The sequence below is a fragment of the Nematolebias whitei genome, chromosome 17, assembly GCF_014905685.2.
Source record: "Nematolebias whitei isolate Nwh7 chromosome 17, NemWhi1, whole genome shotgun sequence".
Classification (NCBI taxonomy): Eukaryota; Metazoa; Chordata; class Actinopteri; order Cyprinodontiformes; family Rivulidae; genus Nematolebias; species Nematolebias whitei.
Window position 1 is genome coordinate 29,563,379 of NC_056514.1, and position 24,373 is coordinate 29,587,751.

Consider the following 24,373-nt stretch of genomic DNA (forward strand, 5'->3'; position numbering starts at 1 on the left):
GTTGGCAACAGGCTAATTATTAATTAATAATCAATAAACAAGTTTTCGATCATATTTGCTCGTGTGGAGTTTTAAGTGTTTTGCTACACTGCTCATTTTTATGTTGTGTTTACGCCCAGATAGCTACTTTATTAACTTGGAAAATGAGATTACTATAAAGTCGTTATTATTGTTTAACATCAGCAAGAGAAATAAAAGTAAAAGCATATTCTCTGTTGGAAGTAGAAATGAGAGAAGTGCAAGTTGTATTGTGATATCTTAAAATTTTGAGGTTTACTTGTAATTTTTAAAGTTTTTTTATTATTATTATTTCTTCAGGCGTTCTGAAGCTTTTTCAGAGTTTTTCTTTGGACACTGGCTTTTTTTTTTAAAACATATTTTTAGTCCTGAACAACTTTGCATTTTTTTCCAAGTGCTAAAAATAACAATTTCACAACCTAAATTTGACTGGATTTTTTCTAACTTCTTAAGGATGTCAGCTTAAATGCAACAAACCAACTTCCTGCAGGCAAGAATAAGCCTTATGTGACAGCTTGCATCTGAAATGCAACATGTTACCATTTAAAATGTATCTTTTTTCCCCTTGTAGATCGTGAACTTCTGTCTCTCACAAGGATAGTGTCCTTCAGATGTCGACTGGAAAGGATGCTAGTCTTCACCACAGCAAGGATTAATGGGACACAGAGAGCCCAAGTGGCTGAAGGCCTGGACAGTTGCTGGGTACTCAGAAGAGAAAAGCCATGTGCATACTGTGCACCCCTAACTTTTCAAGGTAGCAGAGGAAAACAGTAGCACATTAAACTTGGATAAATACATTTCAGGAACTTAAAAGTAAAACTAATATTCCTGATCTTCCTGTTAAAATGAATTTCCTGTCAACCATTGTGACATTTGAGAACCTCCATGAGGTTCGGAGATTATGCCACTGGGGTCCAATCATAGCTTTATCTGTTATTGCTATATGCTCAACCATGGCAATTATAGACTCCATTATCTGGTATTGGCCGCTAGATACTACAGGAGGCAGCATTAACTTCATCATGCTCATCAACTGGACAGTACTCATTCTTTACAACTACTTCAATGCCATGTTTGTTGGACCTGGATGCATTCCTTTTGGCTGGAAACCAGTAAGTCACTTGTGTTTAAACAGACACGCCTGAAAATGTTACATAGTTATACCAGTGAAGTTACATCTTATCATTTTAATCCGTCAACAGGAGACTCAACAGGATTTACAATACTTACAATACTGCAGAGTGTGCCAAGGGTATAAAGCTCCCAGATCTCACCACTGTCGAAAGTGTAACAGGTAAAAACACACATAAATAGAGCTTAATTAAAATTTTCTCATCTGTGTTTCACATCTTAAACACATGAATGGAAATAGTTTTTTGAATTGTACTGTCTGTAACTATGAAAAATTAATATTTTTTTTAGAATTTAAAGTTTTGTATCATGTCCTCTTAGAAAACCAGTTAAATATGGCTTTTATCCTCCTCTTCCTCAGGTGTGTAATGAAGATGGACCACCACTGCCCTTGGATCAACAATTGCTGCGGCCACCTAAACCATGCCTACTTCACCAGCTTCCTGCTGCTGGCTCCACTAGGATGCTCCCACGCTGCCATTATCTTCATCATGACCATGTATACTCAGCTGTATGAAAGGGTGGGTGGCCCCTTCCCTTTCATGTTTGTCTTTACCATTCTAGAAAGACTCTTGAAGCTGTTTTTTTTTTTATCCTAACTGCAGATATCATTTGGCTGGAGTACTGTAAAGATCGACATGAGTGCTGTTCGTCAGTTCCAGCCCCTCATGCCCTTCAGTGTGCCTGCTTTTGCTGCCACACTATTTGCCTTAGGTTTGGCACTGGGCACAACAATTGCTGTTGGTATGCTTTTCTTCATACAGGTAGGTGTTTTTCGAATGTTCTCAGGGAGTTTTAGAAAAACTTTAAAAACGAGGGAAAATTCAGTACATGTATTTTTTCGGCTCTGGTGGCTTTTTAGTATTTGATGTTATACAATATAATTAATTATTAGGAATAATTGCTGTATGCACGTACCATAGGTCACAGTATACTTGCTGTCATCTCTGAATGTGGCTTTGCCATTCAGAAATTAAAAAGCCGAAAGGCAGTTAAGTAAAGTTACCGTAAATCCTTTGTCCGCCACCTAAGAAGCTAAGTTATGAGCATTTTGTGCTACTGAAACATCTCCTGGAATTTCAGTGTTAACTTAGAGAAACAATTAGTGAAAGCTCAGGGAATGTTGTTGTCATGAAATGCTGGGAACCCTGACAGTGTTGAATGAGATGCTTCTTTGGCTTTAATCTTTACAAGTTGTATCAGATGTTGTTTGCTCTGTTTACACTGTAAGATAAAAATAATGCAGCTATTCTGTTATTTATGAAAAGTTTAAATAACTAAGCCTGATCCAGCATCAACGTGTGGCATGGAGGCTGCGTAGCTGCAGAAAGAAAAGCTTAGCAGAGAGTGGTGAAGGCTGCACAGAAGTCTTGGAGTCAGCCTCCCCATCACAGACATCTACACCTCTAGATGCAGGAAGAGGGCCACCTGCATCATGAAGGACCCTACTCATCCAGCGCACACACTTTTTACCCCGCTCCCCTCAGGAAGGAGGTTGAGGAGCATTAAGTGTAGAACCACTAGACTGAGGAACAGCTTCTACCCTGAGGCTGTTAGACTCACAAATCTCTAACTAGAATGATCACTGTGAAAAATCGCATCATGAAGCTGCTGATTTATTTCATGCTGCTGTGTTCGTTCCTACTCATCTGCTCACAGACTCATGTTCGTGCTGCTATTCGGCTTATTTTTTTTGTACTACTAATGCTTAGCGTATTTCTGGTTAACGTTTTTCTTAGTTCATATCTTAGATCGTATTACTGTTTTTCTTTTACATTTTATTGTGGGATGTAACTGGGACCCTTTGTTCCACCACATGTACCACATGTGGTGCGTATGATACGACAAATAAAGAACCTTGAATCCTGATCATAAAAGATGGTGTCTTTTTCAGATGAAAGTCATCCTCCGAAATAAGACGTCAATTGAGTCCTGGATTGAGGAAAAGGTCAGAACAACTTTTTATGTATGCCGTTTTGTTAGAACATTTTATCAAGCTAGAAAATTTGTTTTTTCTTAATAAGTGAAATAGTTTGGTTTTGGACATATTTTCAGCATTAAACAATTGTCTATTATTGTGGGTGGAAACCTGATTTTAGAATCATTGGTGTACTGGTTGAAGATATTTCTTGCAACACATGGTGACAGGTTTTTTGTTGTTTTGTTTTGTGACCAGGCCAAAGACAGAATACAGCACTACCAAACAGGGGAGGAGTTCATCTTTCCATATGACCTTGGCAGCCGCTGGCTGAACTTTAAGCAAGTCTTTACGTGGTCAGGGACACCCAAAGTGGACGGCATTGTGTGGCCGGTTCATCCCAAGTGTCACCAGCACACCTTAACAGTAGGTTCTAAATAATGTTTATCATTTTACCTTTAAATAATACATTGTTTACTCACATTATTTTAACATTAAATAATTATTAATAAAGCTGTATTCGAGCATTCTCCTATAATCCAATATCATCTTGTCGCATTTTGTGTTTAACATTTAAGTTAAAAGTTACAAAATAAGGCAATAGTGTCAGCATTAATTTATTTTCTCTGTTCTTTTTTGACACAGATAGAGCAGCTGAAGCAGAAAGCTGATAAACGAGTGAGAAGTGTAAGTTCCTGCTAAATGTGTACAGGGCTGTAGTCACTGTCATCAGATTTTAATTCCCTATTTAGTCACTTTTTAGCTATATGTGCTCCCATCGCCAAAAAGTGTTAAATATGTCACTTTATTCCAGTATATCACATTATTATTGCAGCTCATTGTATTATGAGACTTAACGAGGCTTATGTGTACGATCATAACGACGTATTTGATTAGTCAGGTAGTTTGAACTGACTTTGTGTTAAATCATTTGAATAAAATAATAATCTGAGTGTAATAATAATCAGATATTTGTTTGCCCTGTCTAGCAGGTCCAGTACCAGGTAGTGGAGGATTACAATGGAGCCTGCTGCCCCCTTAACAAGGGCATCCAAACGTTTTTCAGGACTCCCTGCACTGAGGAGCCCAGGATCGCCCTCATTAAAGGGGACATCATCCTGGCCACACGTGGCACTAAGTACATATACATATGCAGAACAAGAAACCAGACTTAAGTCATGTGCTTAAACGTCTGAGTAGTTCATTATTGTGTTTACATTTTGTTTTTGTAGATGGTGGATGTATGGAGACAAAGTTTTAAACGAGGAGAGACTGAAAGGTAATGAACAAAAAGCTTTTCCTGCTCTAATGGTCAGCAGTTAACCATGGCGTTATATTTCTTTGTTTTTCATTTTTGCTTTTTTTATAGCTGGGGAGCGCATACGAGGATGGTTTCCAAGGAGATGTGTTGAGAAGTGCCATTATGACATGGCTACCAGTGATAGCACCAGTGATAAGAAAGTAAATTAACATGTCAGCAGAGGAGTTGGACCAAACTGTTTTCTGTCCGAGTTTATAAATGTACGTCTACTGAAGATGTCACACCTGAGGCTGCAGGCTCAAAGAATTTTAACCTTTGATTAATTATGCTCGGACTTTGCTAAGGCTGCATCAAAGTTTTATGGAGCACTTTGCTGGTAAATGTCTAAAAAAAAAGTTTTTATGAGGATTAAGTAAGACTTCTCTGACCAAAACCACCAAACAAAAGTCTTAATTTTCAAGATTTGCCAACAGGCCTTTATGTGTCTTCATTATAATTGTGACTTTTTTCTTACTTGAATTTGTTCTTACTTTTGTTGATGTTCTTCTTTTCCTACTTATGCAATGCCTCTGCCCATCTAACCCCAGGGCTTCATGTTGCAACACTTTCTACAGAATTGAGATAAAACTTAATTGCTTTATTTTAATTTTTTTTTTTTTTGTAAAAACAAGTTGTTTGTGTCAGAGTATAAATTGCAAATAAAAAAAAAATCTTCCAGGAGTCTGGTTGTTTGTTTTAGCTTTTGTAATTGCCATACATTTTCTTATTGAAGAGCTTCAGGCTCATGAAAATTAATTGTGTAAGCACAAAGATAACATGCCTGCTCTGAAACTGCTACTGACGTTTTGTAAAATTGCCTGAGTAGTTGGAAATGCATCAAAATGATCACTGCAATTTACAGTTGAATAAATTCCTTCTGGCTTATTTGGTCCTTTTTAAAAGTCATTCTTTCAATTAAAATAATCTTTTTTTTTTTAGCTCATATAAGACGCATGCCAAGAACATTTATATTAGTAAAACTCTGCTACCTACATAAACATGCAAACAAATGAAAGTCACATGTAATTCTGTAGTAGGAAGGCTGTTCAGTTGTCAATAATAGATGTAAAGTTTCTGTTTACATTATTCAAGGTTTACTCTGTAAATTCATATAAAATTTACATGAGTCTCGTTTTATTTTTTCCTTCACAGCAATTCAATTCCGTAGTTATAATCTTCTCGAAAAACTATATATATATATTAATATATTTTTTCCAACATAACCTAATTTTGTTTTTTGAAATGTACATTTGTTGCGCCTCCCGGCCACCGTACTTAATCCTCACTGGGCCTTGTACTTGGTAGTTTTCCACAATGGAATTTGGATGTTGTTGAACGGTTCACCTGCCCAATAAGACTATGTATCCCATGATTCCCCGCCACTATAATTTCCCAGATCCTTTGACGAATCACGTTGCAGCAAATTTGTCACGTGATCTTCCTGTAGTGTAATTGGTTCTGCTCGTTTTTTGTTCACCGGAGTATGATATGACAGCAGCCGACAAGCGCCACAGGAAGAGTTTTTCATGTAATTGTACAAAGACATAAACGTCAACAGGAGAAGAAGGTGACGATCTTTCAAAGACAATGTTTGCTATAACATTAACTGTTGACACACACAAGAAAAACGTAATTTGATGATCATTCTTCATTGATAAATTCACACCACTTGACGTCTTCTCGTCATTTCAGTGCGGCGATGCCTAAATGATGCAGACCAAGTAACTTCTACAGTTTGTCAGTTGTCAGTTAAACAATGTAACTAGGCCACTCATGTGTAGTTATTCATCTTCACTGCACCTCTAACTCCTGCTCCATCTTTCTTTAGATTTGTTCATCATAGGTAAGCTGCTGCTAGTGTCTTTAACAGCCAGGTGGTCAGTCCAGAACGACTTCTGTGTGCCACGCAAATGTTGTCTGGAACAAAACACAAACTGCATAATGAAAATCATTTTACTGACGGGTTGAAATGTTTTTTTCTGCTCGCTTTGAACTCTTTATTTCGTGCCGTTGCTATTTCTTGTTCGCGTTATGTTTGTAGCACTAGCTAGCTAGCGCCTCAGCACACAAGTCAATCTCAGGATTTTCTGATAAGAAACGCAGTCCTGTTCACTGTGTTAGCCGCTACAGCTAACCAAACTGTGCAACTCACACATGTTATAAACACGTTTAAAGTATGAATAATTGTCTGTAAAGCCATTAATATGATCATTTTTCTAATTGGGGAAGTGGTTGTTTGCTGACAGGATGTGCAATTTAAGGTGTTATGAATTTGCTTGTGTTTATGAAGCACTGTGTGGATATAAACAAGGGAAGCTACGTGAACTACACCCTTGTTTAATGTAACCACATCACCTGGAAGTCTCACAGAATAACAGGGGATGTTGTCAGAGTTTTTTAGTTTTTCTTTTGCAAAGTATTATCACATAACCTCCAAATGTTACTAGTATGCAAACCTAATATTCGATCATTTAATATTGCTTTCCCCTCTTCTCCCCCTTTCGTGCTTTTCAGTGACTCCTTGACTACTGGGGCATCAGAGACTATCATGTTCAGCACAGGCATCCTTGTGCTGACGTCGCCGCTTCAGATTCTCCCTTTACGCATTGCTCCAGTCCTCAGCTCAGCTGCTCAGCTCGTAGACCGCACGCTGTACGTCCACCTCCATCCTGGGTTGAACCTGGGCAGTGGGAGCCAGCCTCGACCTGTTTTCATCCCCCCAGTGGTGGACCTGTCCTCGCTCATCACTCGCCTTTACAGCAATGCGGCGGACGTATGTGGGCATTTAGATATTCGCGTTTTGCTGAATAATGTACAATCCTGCAGCGGGGCGGCGACGCCAAACTGCCCCTTCCCCACGCCACAACCTCTGTCTCACTTCCCAGAGGTGGTGCTGACGGACTTTGCACTCCAGGACCCACATCAGTCCCATCAGGTCACTCAGTGTTTACAGAAGTACGCCGGTCTCTGCTACATCTGTAGGCCCGGTATCCCATCGGTCCTGCTTCACCCACAGCTCGGAAAGCAGCAGCAGAAGGAAGACCCTCTGATAAATCACGAGGAAAAGACAAAACCTTTGGAGACGTACAGTGATGTAGTTGTAGGGGGGACATTTGACCGCCTGCATGGAGCCCACAGGACATTACTCAGCATTTCGTGCCTTCTGGCTAATAAACGGTTTGTCATCGGTGTGTGCGACCAAGCTATGCTTAAAAGTAAGTATTCATGTAAAGTCAGTGAAAACCAAAACCACAAGCCAGTTGTCCTGACTTCCATTTCTCTCTGATTTTAGAAAAAGTTCTAAAGGAACTGATCGAACCGTACTCCGTGCGAGTGCAGAAACTTCAGGAGTTTCTACAAGACACCAAACCCTCACTGCAGGTGGAGATCGTGCCTCTTGAAGACCCGTTTGGGGTGTCTATAGTGGACCCCCAGCTGAAGTGCATTTTGGTTAGCGAGGAGACTAGAAAGGGAGGCGAAGCTGTCAACAAGAAACGCATAGAGAACGTAAGTTTGATTTAAAACATTTAATTTTCTTCATATTTGTCACGGGCGTACAACTGCACTTTTCTACAGTCAGAAAAAAGGTGAGCATATTTAATCAGATCGATTTTAAGAAAGGATGGAACTGTGTCAGAGTCACATGATCCGTAAAATGAATGCTCTGGACACCAATTTTACAGGATCAGGGTTTGATTTAAAACAACAGAACTCCTCTAAACTCAACTGAGATCACTGGAACAGTTTATTTAAGCTCTTATTGTTCGTCGCTTAAAATTAAACGGTGCCTAAACAGCATTTATTTCATGTGTTTTGTTGTCTGTTTTTTAAACCAGGGCCTCCCACCTCTTGTCCTTCATGAGATCCAGTTGCTTAAAGACGCCCACCGCAATGAGATCGAGGAGGAGAAGATCAGCTCCTCCAGTCTACGCTCTCGTCTGCTGGGCACCCTCCTTATTCCACCTAAAGTAAGGGCTGCTGGGTTATCAAATAATGTCGTAAAGATAGCTTTAAGAGTAAAGAGTGATAGTTTATACAGTAAATGAACCCAGTGTTACTTCTATGCATCAGAATCAAGTTTACCAACAGAGAAGAAGGAAAAAAAACACTTACAGTATCTAACCTCTGAAACAAGACTTACCATATTTTCTGGACTATGAGTCTCTCTGGAGTATAGGTCGCATCAGTCAATATATAGGATATCAGAATAACAAAGTCCATGCTCAATAATCCAGGTATACAATCCAACATTTTTCAGTCTGGTCATCTGGACAGTTTCTTTTTTTTTTGTGCTGAAACATTTCGCCTTCGATCCAGAAGGCTTCATCAGTCAAGGAAACGCACAACACAAAACTGATTCTTCCCCCAACAGCTTACTCCAAAGTGGAACAAACCAGTTCTGTTGGTGCTAAGATGGTGTCTTTGTCACGCCCCCTCCTCCATTGCCGGCCCTCTTCCTTGTTGACAGGCGAAACGTTTCAGCACAACAAAAAGAAACTGTCCAGATGACCTGACTGAAAAATGTTGGAGGATATCAGAATGTTTTTATTTTTAAAAACTGTTAAGAAATTCTTCAAAAAATGAGCCTCTATGAAAAAAGTGATTGTGCAGGAACAAAATAACCTTTTTATCTATCTAATTAAGGGTAAAGTCTTCTGTAAAGTTGAAATCCTGAACTTTACTTAGTCAAAATGTGGCAGGAGCCGCTAACAAACATGCTAAAGTTGAAAGGGTTCTGCACAGAGGAATGAATTAAAACTTCTTCAGATTTGCAGAACTGATCATTAGTTTCCCATATTGCTGTGCAAGAAGGTATCTTATTAAACAGTCACGACAGTACATGACTATTTTATTAAATAAGTTCAACAAAAATAAGACCCTCTTTATTTTATTTTTTGAGTTGTCTTTATTTGCTTTTAAAATCTGTGAATGGTTAAGTCATATTTTAGCAAAAGTGTTTTTGAACTCATTTTATTTGACTACTAGCCAATTATAATAGATTTATAACCTCAGCTAAGGTTTATGTGAGCGAATCACTCAAGCAGTTGTTTTTTTCTTTCCTATTTTATCTATTTAATACTTATTTTTTATTGAAAAATATATATTTCCTAATGTTTTTTTCATTTCACCTTTATTTAACCAGGCGTAAACACTAAGAAGAAATTCTTCTTTGCAGTGCTGGCCTGGCAGCACCAACAGGTACCTGTAGGGTCAAGTGAAGGGAAGTAAGGCAAAACCATGAAATATAGAAGTCATTAACAAGCAATGACAAATTACATTAACAGAAGTTCATTGTCAAAGTCAAACGACAACATTACTAAGCATGAAAACATTCGCAAGTATTTTTAAAAACGGCTTTTAAACGATTTTTAACAATCGATACAAGTGAGGTCAGAGCAGATCAATGTGTACATTTGTTTATTCATTCTTCCTAAAGCCCTCAACGAAACAGTGCATCTTTTTTGGGGGAAAATGATCCAAATTGCTTGTTTCTGTTTACTGAAACAAAACATTAAACCCAAAATGAATCAGCGATGTGAGGGTAAACATTTTCCTTCTTAAAAAAAAAAAAAAAATGCAAGAAATGAGCAAAGAGTGGCCGAGGATCCATAATCCAGCATGTGTTTTTTATGACACAATAACTCGTTCTGGATGATAAATATACAGCTTCATGCGTTGGTATGGGAACTTGTTTCTCGTTTTCTTCATCGCCCGTTATCTGATGTGGATTTTTGCTGCGAGCGTGCACATCCAGAGCAGGTCTGACGTGTTTTAACCTTTCGTTTCACTTCCTGGGGGCAACATTTATACATATGTCACCTCCACCTGTAATGTCGTGTTTCAGCGCTGCTGTGTTTGTTGTATCTCGTGTCTCCTCTGTGCCAGGACACGTCCCACCTCCCTCCTCTTCCCTATGTGATTGGTCTGACAGGAGGCAGCGGCAGTGGAAAAAGTTCCATTGCCAAACAGCTGCAGGCTCTTGGCGCAGTTGAGATCGACTGCGACAAACTGGGTCACGAGGTGTACCAACTGGGCACAGGGGCCTATCACAAGGTGCTGCAAGAGTTTGGGTCAGGTAGGAGAGCATCAGTTATATTTGACATCCCCATAGATTAAATATAGAATGACACTGATTTGTGTTTAAAAACCGCGATTACTAACTCCACTGCTTTGATAATTTCCTTTTCTTTCTTTTTAGAAATACTGAACGAGGATAAAACCATCAACAGACGTGCATTAGGGAAAAATGTGTTTGGAAACCAGGTAACGTTCTTCTATAGAATGTTTCTGCCTTTCTGCAACAATGGAGCCGCATTTTTGAGCCATGTGTTTGTTTCAGGAGCGTTTAAAATCTCTAACGGACATCGTGTGGCCTGAGATCGCACGGCTGGTGAAGCAAAGAATCAACCAAGCCAGAGACGAAGGTTTGGACTTTACTTCAGTATTTTAAGCACTGCTTTGTTTTTGTGGTAAATTTCTATACATTTCATCAATTTTTTCCATCTGTGTTGGAATCAATGCTTTTTATCATAACAGCCTACTGGGACTGATGTGAATGCCTAAATGTGCTACAGAACTTTATTTGTACCATCTTGTCCTCTTCTGAGAAATGTTTTAGCTTAATCTCCAAGAAGTTGTTTGTATGTTGTCTTAAAGGCACCACATTTACAAATAACAGAAAATAATACAGCGTCTGGGATTCTGATAAATCACTGTCCACCTTCCTGTGATAGAAACTATAAATGATCAAACTGGATCAAAAAATGAATATATGCATTTAAAGTCCGAGGAATTATTAACCGCCTTTAAGCATGACGTAATGAAACATAACTGGGATGAAAGAGATGTTAATGGTGCTTATGAAGTATTCCTTGGAATATTTACTTAATTAGTTAATTATCCAGTTTTCAAAAAATACTTGAACAATTATTTAACAGCCAATTAGAAAACATTATAGACAAACATAAACTACTCTCTGAGAGTCACTACAGGTTTAGATCAAATAGATAATCATCATTGGCATTTTTTTTTTTTTAGTCCCATGTTTTATTCTCTCTAGATATTTTATATTGTAGCACTTTGTACTGCAATTTTTACAATCTCAAATTGAATACATTATTATTATGTTATTATGAGACTCAGTAGAATGCATCACTAATTCCATAGACAATAAGCTGAATGTGGTTGGGTTATTTGTTGGTTTAAGAAAGGCTTTTGACACAACAGGTCAGAGCTGTTAAACTAAAGTGCTCAGGGGGGCACAGTTACTGAAAGCCAAGAGCTCAGAGGCCAGACATCCAGCAGTTATTCTCATTAAGTTTGTTTTACAATTTAAAATCTAGTTTAATTTAAAAATAAACCCATTGGTGGGCCGAACTGAGCACACCCATGGGCTTGATTTGGTCCCCGCGCCACCACTTGAAGAGCCCTGCAATAGATCATGATATATTATTTGATAAACTGGAATGATAGCTTTAAAATGGGTCAAGAGTTATTTAAGAAAAAGGCAACAGTTTATGAAGCTAAATGATTGTTGCTTTTTATGTTTGAGCATTGTTTGTGGTGTTCCTCAGGGGTGCGTTTTAGGCCCTAAACTGTTTATTTTAATAACATTTGCAATGTGCCCAAAGTGTTAAAAATGATACATATGTTTTTGTTCTGGTGACAGTTGGCAGAATTTACTTGATGAAATGATGACTGTAATTAAAAAAAAAAAAATAAAGATCTGGTTTATAGAAATAAGTTGTCACTAAATTTGAATTAAACTAAAATAATGTTATTTGAAAGTACCACATCAAATACACAAGTAAAGATTCAAATAAATAGGGTTGATAAAGAAAGAGTTAGTGAAATCAGATTTCTTGGGGTAGTAGTGGATGAGAGGATTAGTTGGAAAGCTCAGATTAAATATATTCATTAAATCATCAAAAAGCATCGCAGTACTGAATAAGGCCGAGCAGGTGTTACATCAGGCATCACTCCATGTCCTCTGTTTGCTAGTTTCACCCTGTGTGGAGATCTGGAGTAATAATTATAAAACATTACGTTCATTTTTTTATTCTCCAGAAAAAAGAAAAAAGCAATTTGGGATCAGACAAACTTTGTTCTTACAGATCAAAACACTGAAACTCTCAGATCTGATAAAGTTACAAACACTACATATTTTGTTCAGAGCCAAACAAGATAATTTACCTAAAAATATTCAAAGTATGTTTCTTTTTCGGGGCGAAGGTTACAGTTTAAGGGTTTTTTGTCAAATGAAAGTTGTTGATGAGCACACTGAGGAAGATTTTTTTTTTTGTTTTTGTCTTTTGGTGCATGGAGTTGAAGCAACATGTCCCAATATAAAAATGTTTTTAAATGAAATTATTTGTTTGAAATATAAAAATGTGTAAAAACTATGACTTATACTAAGAATTTGTATCTGAATGTTGTAAATATGTATTACTTTCATTAGCGATTGTATTAATAAGGAATTGGATAAGTGAAAATTGATAATGGTGAATGGGTGGGATTAATTAAGTACGTACTTCTTCCCACACTTTTTTGACGTGAGCTAAACAAAAATTGGAGCAATATTTGTGCACCTTTTAATTTTTTTATGGTTTTGTTTATCTCTTCTTTGCTTAAAATGATTATATGTATTAACATGTTTAAAATAAGATAAACAAACAAAACAACAAAAGGCCCATTATGCTTTAAAGGTCATATAGTGCTGTTTTAGTTCAAACACTTGGCAGGCATGATAGTTTGCTATATGGTGTTATCAATTAACAGAAGTCAGGCTGGACTACAAATGAGTCGATCAGTCAGAAAAGATTAACTTGGACCTTCGTAACTCTTACCTCTGTGTGCATCTAAAAGGTACGCAAGATACTGAAGGGAAGGAGAAAACCAAAAAGAGGGTTTCTGGTTCCTGCAGGGTCTTAACTGCCCAGATTTTCCTTTTTAGGTCTTCATTGCATCAACTCTTTTTTTAATGTCGTCTGCTTTTATTTGTTCTTTTGGAGTTCTGAGGATTTCAGACGTCATTACACAAGCAAAACTAAAATACCCATCATGCATCAGTCTTGTGAGAAGGAAATGATTTGCAAACCTGCAAGAGTTTGCTCCTGAAACAGGTTTTAGTTTGTTAAATTAATTAGAACTGAAATTAAATACAATTATGTTGCAAAAACGTCATCAACTTATCTTTGGTATTCATTTTATTTCGGGTCTACATTTGAATCCTAAGGGTGTTTTTGAGGTTTGGAGTCACATTTAAGTGAATGGAACTTGCAAAAACTGGAAAAAAGTCTTTTTTTTTTTTTTTACTGACATTAGCTTTTCTAATTAGATCTAAATAGATTTAAACAGATACATCTGCAGTTTCATTCATGAGAAACTACAAGGCTTTAATACTGAACTTTGTCATGTGGGTGACTGAAAACAAAGGTTTGGTTTGTGAGTAAATCAGTTAAAAGTGAAAATAAACTCCATGTTAATGTTGGTGTTTGTCACAGGGTCTTCTGCTGCATGTTGGATCCTCTCCAAGCTGTTTATGTCCTTTGAATTTAAATTTATTTTGCAGGGAAACGGGTGTGTGTGGTAGATGCAGCGGTTCTTCTAGAGGCCGGCTGGACAGACTTGGTCCACGAGGTTTGGGTCACCATCATCCCCGAGGAGGAGGTAATGTGTTCACATGACACGAACATGATTCAGCTTTGTCATAAGATGATGTGAATCATGTGATGGAGGAAAAAGTTGTGATACTTTCTCAAATAGTTTAAAATTTTGTACCGTGTCTGTTTTTGTAACTTTTAGATGTCACCACTAGAGTGCGCCACCGTCGTTTCATCCGCCTCTTGCTTGCCTTTTCTTCTCAGGCGGTGTTGAGGATAACGGAACGGGACGGCGTCAGCACAGAGGACGCCCTGCGCAGACTGCGGAGCCAGTGGCCGAGCGACAAACAAGTCGAGCACGCTAACGTGGTGCTGAGCACCCTGTGGGAGCCAGAGGTCACTCACAAACAGGTCAGACACGTCCTCCTTCAGTCACCAGATGTGGGTTTCATAACGTTATTATGGATGTTCTTTATCTTTAAGGTACTGAAAGCTTGGCATCTTCTTCAGAAGAGGATCCAACAGAAAGCCGAGGGACTATAAGAACATGTCTGGGTCTCTGCATCACATCAGCGCTGACTCATGCACACACAACATGCATCTGTCAGGCCTAAGGACATGTGTGCATCAGTGACTAATCCAAATATGGATATGCTGCCTTAAAAGAAGGAAAAAGTAAAGTCATGAAACTACTGCAAAATATCCAGAAAACTCCCTCCCTTCATTGACCAAGACCTGCTAACATTTTCATTTATTTTTATTATAGAGTTGGATGTGCTGAGAAGAGGTGAACTTTACAATAAATTAAGTGTAAATCTTTTTATTAATAAAGCATTTCGGTCAGATTTTAACTAGATTTTTATTTAAAAGAACAGCAGTCTTTTAGGTGATAAATGAACTTTTTAAAGCCGTAACCTAAACTGTTGCTAATTGCTAATAAGGACTTTTACCTTAAGAGTCTCAGGAAAGCAAACCGGATGGAATTATGAAAATTTTATTTTTATTTTCTGCCTTTGGGGAAAGACTTTAAATTGTGGAGAAATACAAGGCAATAAAGAGACAAAACTAAAATAAATGCATTGGAGACGAACATAAAACATTAATAAAATTGTGAAACAGAGTTGGGGAAGTTTTCTTTGTAGCAAATCAGTAAATTAGTTTAGAAACTTTTTATTAGTTGAATGTACAAGATGGAAGACGTGTACAATCAGACATGATGCTTTCTGCATATTTTACACGAGCCAGTTGCAACTTGACCACACGACTTCCACCAGAGTATTTCAGCGCCGCTTTGTCCGACAGACCCTGAAAGCCTCAGAGTAGAGTTGTCAATCAGGGTGCTAATGCAAGCCACAGAAAATGTATTAATGTTTACAAAACATGCAAATACTCTCTGCTTTAGTCGTGCTATAACAGAAGTAAATTGTCTCAAGTTTCATCAAAAACATGAAATAAAAAGTTTTATATCGATACGACCCCCTTTTCCTCGTTTAGAACATTCCACTCCACAGAAAAGACACTTCTTTAAAATGTTGCCTTTATAAACGTTTATATGTGAACAATAGCCCTAATATACAAAATGTGCATTTATTGCGAGATTTATAAAACTAATCTCAGCCCTGGTAGCGTCTCATCACCTTGTGTTTAAAAACAATAGCCACATATTAAAAGATACAAAGTGCACTAACAGTAAAAAAAAAAAAAAAGTGAAACTAAAGCATCTAAAATCTTTTTGACATTTTAGTTTGTGATAAACTCGTGAAAACGGTGCAGGTTTACGCATAAAGGAAATCCTACCCCTGCCTGCTCACATTCTCTTAAAGCTCCACGTGCAGTTTGGCAGCGCACATCGCTTCCCCCAGCTGGTTTTTGGCTCTGCACGCGTAGACCCCCGAGTCGGAGGGCGTCAGATCAACCAGAACCAGAGAACAGAGTCCGTCTTCGAGCTGCTGCACAGTCGCCTTGCTCGAGTCAGACAACAGCTGGCCGTTATGAAGCCACTTCACCTCAGGCTGTGGGTGCCCTAAGATTGAGAAAGCTTTACTAGAAAACAGAATAGACCAAGTCCTGATTGCATGTGGGAATCATTTTAAATATATTTGAAGAAAATATGGCTTTTATAGTCAAATTTGTTGACAGTAAAACTGAACGCATGTGATGGAGTCTGTTCCTACCATCAACGAGGCAGGTCAGCTCAGCAGTCGCTCCCTTGGGAAGGCTGGCGTCCCTCAGGGCCCGCTGGAAGCGAGGCTCGCTCTGCAGCTGCTTGTCCAGAGACCGGATGGCCTCCTCTGCCTCCCGGCTCCAGGCTGGCTCTGGATCAGAGAGGGAGAAACGAAGCCTTGCTGATCACAAGAGTGTGAACTGGAAGCGACATCGCCACACTGCGAGTCATCGGCCGTATGGAGGCAGAGCTGTGGCGAAGGAGCGCATGGTGTGTGTTACCCTCAAAGGAACCGCCAGGAGAGTCTGGCCTGCTGGAGAGGTTAGCGATGCGTTTCAGGGCCAGGACAGCTTGGCCAGTTTTCTGGAGTTTTGAAGGAAGAAACACAGAAACAATGCATGACAAACCAGTCTCATAGCTGAACTCAAAGTCCATGTTTTAAGACTTGAGATGAAAATATTAAATTTTAGTTACCATATTTTTCTCTGCATAAGTCGCACCTTTTTGCATAAATGTGTATGTCCTGCAACTAATATACATTTTCCCCATATTTATAAATTAATTTATGGCTGAGATCTGACAATTTCATTCATTCTGACAGAAAATATTGAACACTACCATTTTCAGCCACTAGAGGGCCCATGAGTTATATGGCAAGCCAAGTGTCTCATTAATAGGTAAAAGTGGCTATTAATGAGACACTTGGCTTGCCATACTGTGTCACCATCTTGCTCCAGAACTCCAGGAGCAAACGTCCAATCAGCTGCATTTGACTGCGTCACCCAGGCGAAATGCAGCTGATTTGACCGTTGAAGTGCATTTATTAAAGGAAAAGTTCAACTGAGACACACCTTTACTATAATGTAGAGCAAACAAATAATTGTTTTTAAGTGTTAATCTTGTGAAATTCTTGTTAAAGTCTTCCCATGCACACTTCTGCAGCCGCCATTTGATTTTTGCCACAACACCGGCCCACGTTTCAGGGAGGTCAGCGGTGATGCGTAATAGATGTAACTTATTTGTTTTTCCCACTTTATTAGACATTTTTGGACTGATGCAACTTATACGGTGATGCGACGTGTATGGCGGAAAGTACGATAATTCTAAGGGTATGACATTTCCAGTTGATACCTTCCATTTGCGTCTGGCCAGAAAATGCTTCATCTTGTCTTTCCTCAGGGATTTAGTGGGTCTGCGGTTCAGAGGGGTAAACGAAGCCATCCAGGAGTGGGCGAGGGCCTCCGTGCAGGACAGCCTGGCTCTGGAGTTTAAGTGAGCATTATTAATTTGTCTTTGCAAGATGTGATCAAGAAGAAGAAGAAGAAAAAAGTGCAGACGAACCTTCGATCTTTCATCAGCAGGGAGCTAATAAAGTCTTTGGCCTCAGCAGAGATGTCTTCGAAACTCTCAGGGTCAAACTCGAAGTCAGCGGCCGTCACAAGAGCTAAAGTCTCTGCGTCGTTGTTCCCTTGGAACGGGGATTCGCCACTGAGCCTGGATGACAAAATCGCCCAAAGTTTAGCTCAGCCTCTGTAACATTGACCAAGTTATAGCCATTTTTGGATAAACTAATGTTGAGCTGTGGCAGCCATCTTGAACTAAATTAATCCGTTTTTAGATGTATATTAATTGATTATTTTAATTAAAGTTTCATCTGCATATCCATTCAGTGGTCCATGAGATATTTTGCAAGCAAAGTTTACTTCAATGGTTAATGCTACATCTCTAAATGACTCTCAGCTACTACCACACCAAGTTTTAGTTCAATATCTATCAAATTTACTGAGTTATAGCCGTGGTTTTGTTTACTAAATAGAGTTAGTTATGATGGCCGTCTTGAATTGGGATGGCTCCAAAATTTAATGCGTTGTAGATGTTCATCCACTTCGTATTCCTGGAAAGTTTCAATAAAATCTGTTCATTGATTTATGAGATATTTTGCTAACAGACAAACAGCGAATGATAATGGCAGCAGATGTTACACAGTCTGGTAGTGCTCAGATGTGTGTCGGGATTCAGTGTCAGCTACTACCACAGCACATCTTGTGTCAACATCTTTAAATCGACTGTTGTAACCACTTTATTGCTTTAAGGAAAGTTTGCTATGGCAGCCATATTTAATTGGATTAACTCCCAAGTGAATCAGCTGTAGTTGTATGGAAAGCATTTTCATTCAAAATTAAATAAATATAGTGTTATGTTAAAAATATTAATAAATATTCCATTAAATAAACAAATGTTCCCATGAAAGAAAAAGCCCCGCCCCCTCATTTGAATATAAGAACATGAAATAAAAAGCAGTTAAAATGAAAAACGGGGTTAAAAAATAAAAGCCCATGAAATATGTAAAGTATCTTTACAAAATAAAAGTGTCACAAAATGAAATTCTGTTATTAAATAAATAAATCTTGAAATAAATAAAAATTAATCTTGAAATAAATAAAATATGAATCTTGAAATAAATTTAAAAAATAAGTCTTGGGGGGGGAAAACATTTCTATTTAAATTATTTAGTTCATGGGAGCATTTACTTATTTAATGGAATATTTATTAATAATTTTTAAACAACACTATTTATGCATTTTATTTATTTAATGGAATATTCATATTTTTTAAAGAACACCATTTATTTATTTTATTTTGAATGAAATGGCTTTTCCTATAGATGTACATCCAGTGGTTACTTTCTGCAGGTTTCATTCAGATTTGTTCAGTGGTTCATGAGATATTTTGCCAACAGGCACACAGACACAGTTAATGTTGATTTAATTTACTCCAGGGAAAAAAAAACATTTAGACTAATTTTCATGGATAAGGCCTGTCATAGTAGGATAGAACCAGCAGATGGCGCTAAATCTACACATCACTTATTCAAAGGTAAGAAATCAAACAAAATGTAGACTAAAGTCTTTGTTTGGTTCCATCTCACTGATACATTTAGTAAAGCACAAGAAGCTGAACCTACAAAATGAAGCAGATCACTCCAATGCTCCACATGTCCGTCTCCAACCCCACGGGCTCGTAGTTGACCACCTCAGGTGCCACAAACTCTGGAGTGCCATGCATCACCATCACAGGTTTACCCTTCTCTGGAAAACAAGACAAAACACGATCAACCTTCCTGGCTTTCTAATCATAGCCAGATGTTCTGCCTCACTGAGCTTCACATCTTTATCTGCCTTTACTGACATGAAGTAGTTCTTAGTTGATCTGTTCAAAGAGCTGCCATGACGTCATTGCAGTCGCAAACCTACAGGAATTCAGACATTCCTTGATCTTATCATTGCCATGAGTGTTTTCTCACCTAGTTCAGTGGCTAAGCCAAAGTCAATTATCTTGATCCGTGTGCCGGACGGATCCACGCAGACAATGTTCTCCGGTTTGAGGTCCAGGTGGATGATGTTCTGCTTGTGAACGTACTGCATGCCCTCCAGGATCTGCTGCATGTAGCGAGCACTGGTGGGCTCTGTGTGCTCAAAGTGGTCGTCCACGATGCGTTCAAAGAGTTCCCCGCCTGCGATGCTAAAAGGACAAACAGTCACTCTTGTTGTCAAAGCTCATGCTCAGTCCAGGTAAAAATCCAACAATGTTCAGTCAGGTCATCTGAATGGTTTATTTATTTTTTGGCTGAGACTTTTCATCCTTCATCCAAAGGACTTGTTCAATCTGAGGAGCCACCAAACAAACTTGAGTCCCACAAACAGCACACTCCCATAGTGGGGAAAAAACAGTTTGCTGGTGATAAGTCACTCGTGCTCACAACACGAACTCAAGCCTTGATGATGCAGAAAAACACAGCCATGTATTTATCACTTCTAGTATGGACTTTATAATTCTGTATTATCAGGAAGTCTGAAAGACTCATCTAAAGTTGATCCAAAATGTTGCTGCTAGAGATTTTTTTTTTACCCTCCTATTTTATCTCGTCTCCACTGGCTCATTAAAATTCAAGACAATTTTACAATCTCACTTCCAAAACACAAAGCTCTCAACAACCAAGCTCCATCTTAAACTACGGATTTTGTTGTTTCATATTACCCAAACAAAGCACTTCACACTCAGATGGCAGGTTTACTTGTGGTTCCTAGAGTTTCAAACAGTACAATGGGAGTCAGGGCTTTCTCTTGTGGAACAAAATTCTAGTTTCTGTCCATGAGGCTGGCGCCTTGTCTACGACTACGCTTGAGACTTTCCTTTTTGATAAATCCTAAAGTTCGAGGTTTGCTTAGGTTCTCTTTGCTATCCCTTGCTTTTGCTGCTATAGGCTTAGACTGCTTTAGGACAAACTGACCACATCTCCTCCCTCTACTGCTGTCGGTACTCGTTCTTCTCCAACTCTACTGGTATTTACAATTATTGCCATCTTCCACACGTTTTGTTCGTTTTTCTTCCCATAGAATCTACAACTAAACCAATCTTTCTTTCTTTGCGTCTCATTCCTGTCTGCTCAAACTCGAGCAGTCAAGGCAGACGGCCGCTCGTTATATACTGCTGCCAGTGTCTGAAACTCATCGCATACGTACAAAAAGTTTACCACATGAAGATTTCTTACTACTCCATGACCATGGCCATCTCTGAACGAGTATCGTAGGCAGCCAGACACTGGACAATCTTTGGGTGCTGAAGCTTGTTCATGAGTTGGATTTCTTTGCGAGCTGCTGACTTATCCTTGGAAGTTCGGGCTCGGTAGAACTTGGCCGCACTCTCTTGACCCGTCTCCTTGTGAGTCAACCGGTACACCTCGCCAAACTTTCCACTGTTTAAAGGAAAAATATTTAAGAAGCATTGTGAGTGGTCAGTAACTCTCAACCAAAGAACTGGTTAAGATTTGATCTTGTTAAAGTAATGAAGCACTGGAAAAATAAAATCCTTGCTTACACTCCCAGTTTCTCGTGCACATTGTAATGATCCCTGACCTTGTGTTTGGTGTCAATGGTGACAGTAACGTACGACTCTGGCTCTCCTTTCTTTTCCTCTTTAGGCACAAACACACAAAAAATAATCAGTTTTCTCATAACATTTGTGTCAACCACACTACTTTACTCACTTGCAGTCGCCATCTTGACACACTCAGACTCCCGGCTCGGCTCGCTGATCCCTACCGAGTTGTACGCTCTGACGCGGAACCAGTACCGTCCCAGAGGCTCCAAGCCCGAGTGAATGTGGTACGATGTGTTTTCACACCTGCTTATTTCAGTCCAGCTCCCAGGCTTGTTGGGGACTACTGGACTGGCTTCTACAATGTATCCCAGCACAGCGGTGCCTCCGTCGTAGCTTGGGCCGGTCCAGGAGAGAACCAGGGATTGGGTTGACACCCTGGAAGCTAGGGGCTGGGACGATGGTGGAGTAGGTCGGTCTGAGGAGAAGAGAAACTGTATTTTGACATATATTGTAAACCTGGAGACACAGTCTTAGTGCCAATTTATCCTCCTTAAGTCAATTATTTCCTAAAGAAATAGGTTTATACCATTGATTTGTCTTGTTTATGTATCTGGAGCAGGAATCATGTCTCTTATCAAGATACTCAAAGCGCTTTGCACCACAATCTGTGCCTCATTTACCCATTCATACAGCTCTCTACTATACCTTTACAAAGAATAATCAGTGCTTTCACATTCCTACACGAATGGGACACACATCGGAGGCAATGAGGGGTTCAGTGTCTTGCCCAGGAACACTTCAGCATGTGACTGCTGGTGGAATCGAACCCCCAACTCTTGCATTGGAGGATGACTGATCTAACCACTCATCCACAGCCGCCTCAGAAGCGATGCTCAAGCAGTTCTAGGGAATAATAGTGTCCTTAGAACTCACCTACAACACTGAGAGACACTGTGTGCTGAGCAGAGCCGAATCTGTTTTGGACAACAATAGTGTATGAGCCTGCGTCTTCTGGGACAACTTTGGAGATCTCCACGCTGCTTTGGGACACCGTCCTCTGAACTGAAGTCCGAGGGCCTCCCGCCACCACCTGGATTGAAAGAAGGAAGCCAGAGGAGTTTTTAAAAAATGAGAAGTTTGAGCGACTGGAGGGCACACATAGATCAGCTCTTAAATCATGTCAGCGTGTAAGAGTTTTACTTTGCGTTTGTTGTAAATCCAGCAGCAGGCCACAGGAAGAGAGCCGCTCTTGAACTCACACTTTAGCCGAGCCTGCTCACCCACACAAGCCTCAACCTTCTCTGGTGGGTCAAGGAACAATACAGAAGGCCCTGTTTTCACAAGAGAAAGACACGTGTAACTAAATTAAAACCTTTGCTCGGTTGCTTACTTGAAGTGGATTTTCTTCCCTTACCTTTGTTTGTGGGGACTTTTGCTTGAACGCTGGTGCCTCTGATAACTGAGGAATGAAGAAGTAAGTGGATTTACAGGTGTGTTGCATGATAGGGGAATTTAAACAATGGCTAACCAATCAGACGGCAGCAGTCAAGTTGGGTTGTGAGGATATCAGTGAACTGAACTCGCAGCCAGTGAACTGTCAGTTCGTGGTGTGCGATACTGCAAATTTTGCTATGATCCGATACCAAGTAAATATAGGTCCAGTGTTACCGATACTGATACTTTTAGTAATTACAGTGAATTTTGATTATGTTTATGTGTTTTGTGATTTTTTTTTTTCCTTTTGATCATTCATTAGTTAAAACCCAAGATAGAATTAGGCAAAGTTTATATAAAAAATACTTTATTATAATACAAGTTTTTTTTTCTGAAAAATAATATGCTGCTGCTTAGTCGGGCCTGCTTCCTTGCTTGTCTGGCGACGCTGAGTCACATGATGGGATAACATCAAAACACTGTGGGTAGGGGCGGAGCTAAGTTGCCTGCTCTGTGCTGTGACAGGAGCAGCACTTACAGTCAGCTCACATCTTTGCTGAAACCGCAGCATACAGGAAAGAAACTGAAGTTAAAGAATCAATCTCATTACACTGGTACTGATCAATATCAATACCAATGTATGTATCGATATTATCAATATTTGGATAGATCCGCTCACTACTACTGTCAGTTTCTTCAGCATCATTCAGCGCCTATTTACACTGCATTTTTGAAGAACATTTACTGCTGGACATTTCCTGCCTTTCAGTATTTTAAGTGTTCCCATTTCTTATGCTTATTTAAAATTGAACATTAAATCGGAGTGGATTTAAGAGCTATTTAAATGATTTTCAAGTATACCTTTACCTGTGTCCTCTCTGCGATGGTTTTTTCCTTCAGCAGTTGAGGACAGGTTATTGTTTCCATGCGCTGCAGCCTTGAATGTGTCACAGTTCGTTGCTGCTCCTTTTTAAGCAGAGTGACACAAAAGTTCATTGTCAACAGATCTTTTCAGCGATTACTGGTTATACAGGTCTTTATCTCGCTGAGGAATGTATAACTTTACCTGTGATTTGTAAAACACCACTGCTTGATCTTTTTCCTGCACTATTTTCGGCCACGCAGGTGTACACTCCAGCATTTCCAGTTGAGCACCGAGTTAGGGTCAGACAGGCAACACTTGTCTTGAAGGAAGCGCTACCGGAATTCACCGTTACCCCTAAATACACGAAGAGTTCACGTAAGCAGAAAAATGTCCTTAAACTAAAATCCTATGGAAAACATTTTCTCTTTGTTTGCTTGTTGTAATTGCATGTTTTTTTTTAAGTAGAGCATTTACCATTGTGCAGCCAGGAAACTCTCATCGGCTCACTTCCTGTGATGACACCATGAAACGTAACGTCACCTCCGTCACCAGTCAAGCAGTCCCTGAGTGGTTCTTTAAAGCGAGGGGCTTCCACAGTCTGAACTTTAGTCTGTTTGACATCTAAGCAGGAGAGAAATTGTTAAAAAAAAATCATCCGTCATTCTTCATTCTTGTTCTTTGCTGACCTTATAAATCCTAAACCAACTGTTATCGCCTGATAGAGCGAGGCAAAGGCAGATCATGTTGTTGCCAGTCTTTGCATGTGTGCATGGATTTGAATGAAATACGCAAAAATAAATCATTAAATCATCTCTATCTAATAAACCTTTGGAGTCAATCCAATTCATAATAGCTTCCAAAGTTACGCAACCTTAGCAAACACAAAAATAGCTTTAACACTGTCAGAATTACAGATGTTGAGCTAAAATTTGATGTAGTGGAGTGACAAGGATGAATAAGATTAGGAATGAGATCATCAGAGGTACAACACGGGTTGGACAACTGGGAGATAAAGTTAGAGAGGCCAGACTGAGATGGTTTGGACATGTCCAGAGGGGGG

The 24,373-nt window shown here is 39.2% G+C and overlaps 3 protein-coding genes across 4 annotated transcripts; 2 read left to right on the plus strand and 1 right to left on the minus strand.

The window, feature by feature from the left end:
* The first annotated feature begins 739 nt into the window (after positions 1 to 739).
* On the plus strand, positions 740 to 4,542 carry zdhhc6 (zinc finger DHHC-type palmitoyltransferase 6). Of its 2 annotated transcripts, none has more exons than XM_037691082.1 (10): positions 740 to 1,130; positions 1,221 to 1,312; positions 1,511 to 1,670; positions 1,755 to 1,913; positions 3,044 to 3,097; positions 3,326 to 3,493; positions 3,713 to 3,754; positions 4,057 to 4,205; positions 4,300 to 4,346; positions 4,437 to 4,542. In XM_037691082.1, exons 1-10 carry the CDS (start codon positions 864 to 866, stop codon positions 4,535 to 4,537), a joined length of 1,239 nt encoding a protein of 412 aa, XP_037547010.1. In that variant the 5' UTR covers positions 740 to 863; the 3' UTR covers positions 4,538 to 4,542. The 2 variants fall into 2 exon arrangements, with proteins under 2 accessions (XP_037547010.1, XP_037547011.1); XM_037691083.1 differs by having other exon boundaries at positions 4,060 to 4,205.
* Positions 4,543 to 6,085: 1,543 nt separating this feature from the next.
* Positions 6,086 to 15,317, plus strand: coasy (CoA synthase). Its single transcript, XM_037691469.1, has 10 exons — positions 6,086 to 6,210; positions 6,882 to 7,582; positions 7,660 to 7,874; positions 8,204 to 8,335; positions 10,254 to 10,443; positions 10,567 to 10,631; positions 10,708 to 10,792; positions 13,939 to 14,036; positions 14,234 to 14,380; positions 14,453 to 15,317. Exons 2-10 carry the CDS (start codon positions 6,916 to 6,918, stop codon positions 14,510 to 14,512), a joined length of 1,659 nt encoding a protein of 552 aa, XP_037547397.1. The 5' UTR covers positions 6,086 to 6,210; positions 6,882 to 6,915; the 3' UTR covers positions 14,513 to 15,317.
* A 130-nt stretch (positions 15,318 to 15,447) lies between these two features.
* LOC119423506 (myosin light chain kinase, smooth muscle) lies at positions 15,448 to 23,877 on the minus strand. The gene is made up of 16 exons (XM_037690903.1): positions 23,788 to 23,877; positions 23,515 to 23,667; positions 23,316 to 23,414; positions 22,429 to 22,473; positions 22,215 to 22,345; positions 21,948 to 22,104; positions 21,181 to 21,489; positions 21,012 to 21,108; positions 20,686 to 20,889; positions 19,438 to 19,655; positions 19,099 to 19,222; positions 17,475 to 17,627; positions 17,265 to 17,394; positions 16,415 to 16,496; positions 16,144 to 16,284; positions 15,448 to 15,992 (listed from the first exon to the last, which is right to left on the minus strand). The coding sequence occupies exons 1-16, from the start codon at positions 23,810 to 23,812 to the stop codon at positions 15,787 to 15,789; spliced, it is 2,274 nt and encodes a 757-aa protein (XP_037546831.1). The 5' UTR covers positions 23,813 to 23,877; the 3' UTR covers positions 15,448 to 15,786.
* Positions 23,878 to 24,373: the final 496 nt, after the last annotated feature.

Coding starts and splice junctions, on each gene's coding strand:
- coasy (XM_037691469.1), top strand. CDS start 6,916: ATGTTCAGCACAGGCATCCTTGTGCTGACGTCGCCGCTTCAGATTCTC. Junction 10,444..10,566: donor GCTGCAAGAGTTTGGGTCAG/GTAGGAGAGCAT, acceptor CTTTCTTTTTAG/AAATACTGAACGAGGATAAA. Junction 10,793..13,938: donor CAACCAAGCCAGAGACGAAG/GTTTGGACTTTA, acceptor TTTATTTTGCAG/GGAAACGGGTGTGTGTGGTA.
- zdhhc6 (XM_037691082.1), top strand. CDS start 864: ATGAATTTCCTGTCAACCATTGTGACATTTGAGAACCTCCATGAGGTT. Junction 1,131..1,220: donor TTCCTTTTGGCTGGAAACCA/GTAAGTCACTTG, acceptor ATCCGTCAACAG/GAGACTCAACAGGATTTACA. Junction 1,313..1,510: donor CACTGTCGAAAGTGTAACAG/GTAAAAACACAC, acceptor CCTCTTCCTCAG/GTGTGTAATGAAGATGGACC.
- LOC119423506 (XM_037690903.1), bottom strand. CDS start 23,812: ATGAGAGTTTCCTGGCTGCACAATG. Junction 22,346..22,428: donor AAAAGTCCCCACAAACAAAG/GTAAGGGAAGAA, acceptor TTGTGAAAACAG/GGCCTTCTGTATTGTTCCTT. Junction 19,656..20,685: donor ATGGCCATGGTCATGGAGTA/GTAAGAAATCTT, acceptor TTGTCCTTTTAG/CATCGCAGGCGGGGAACTCT.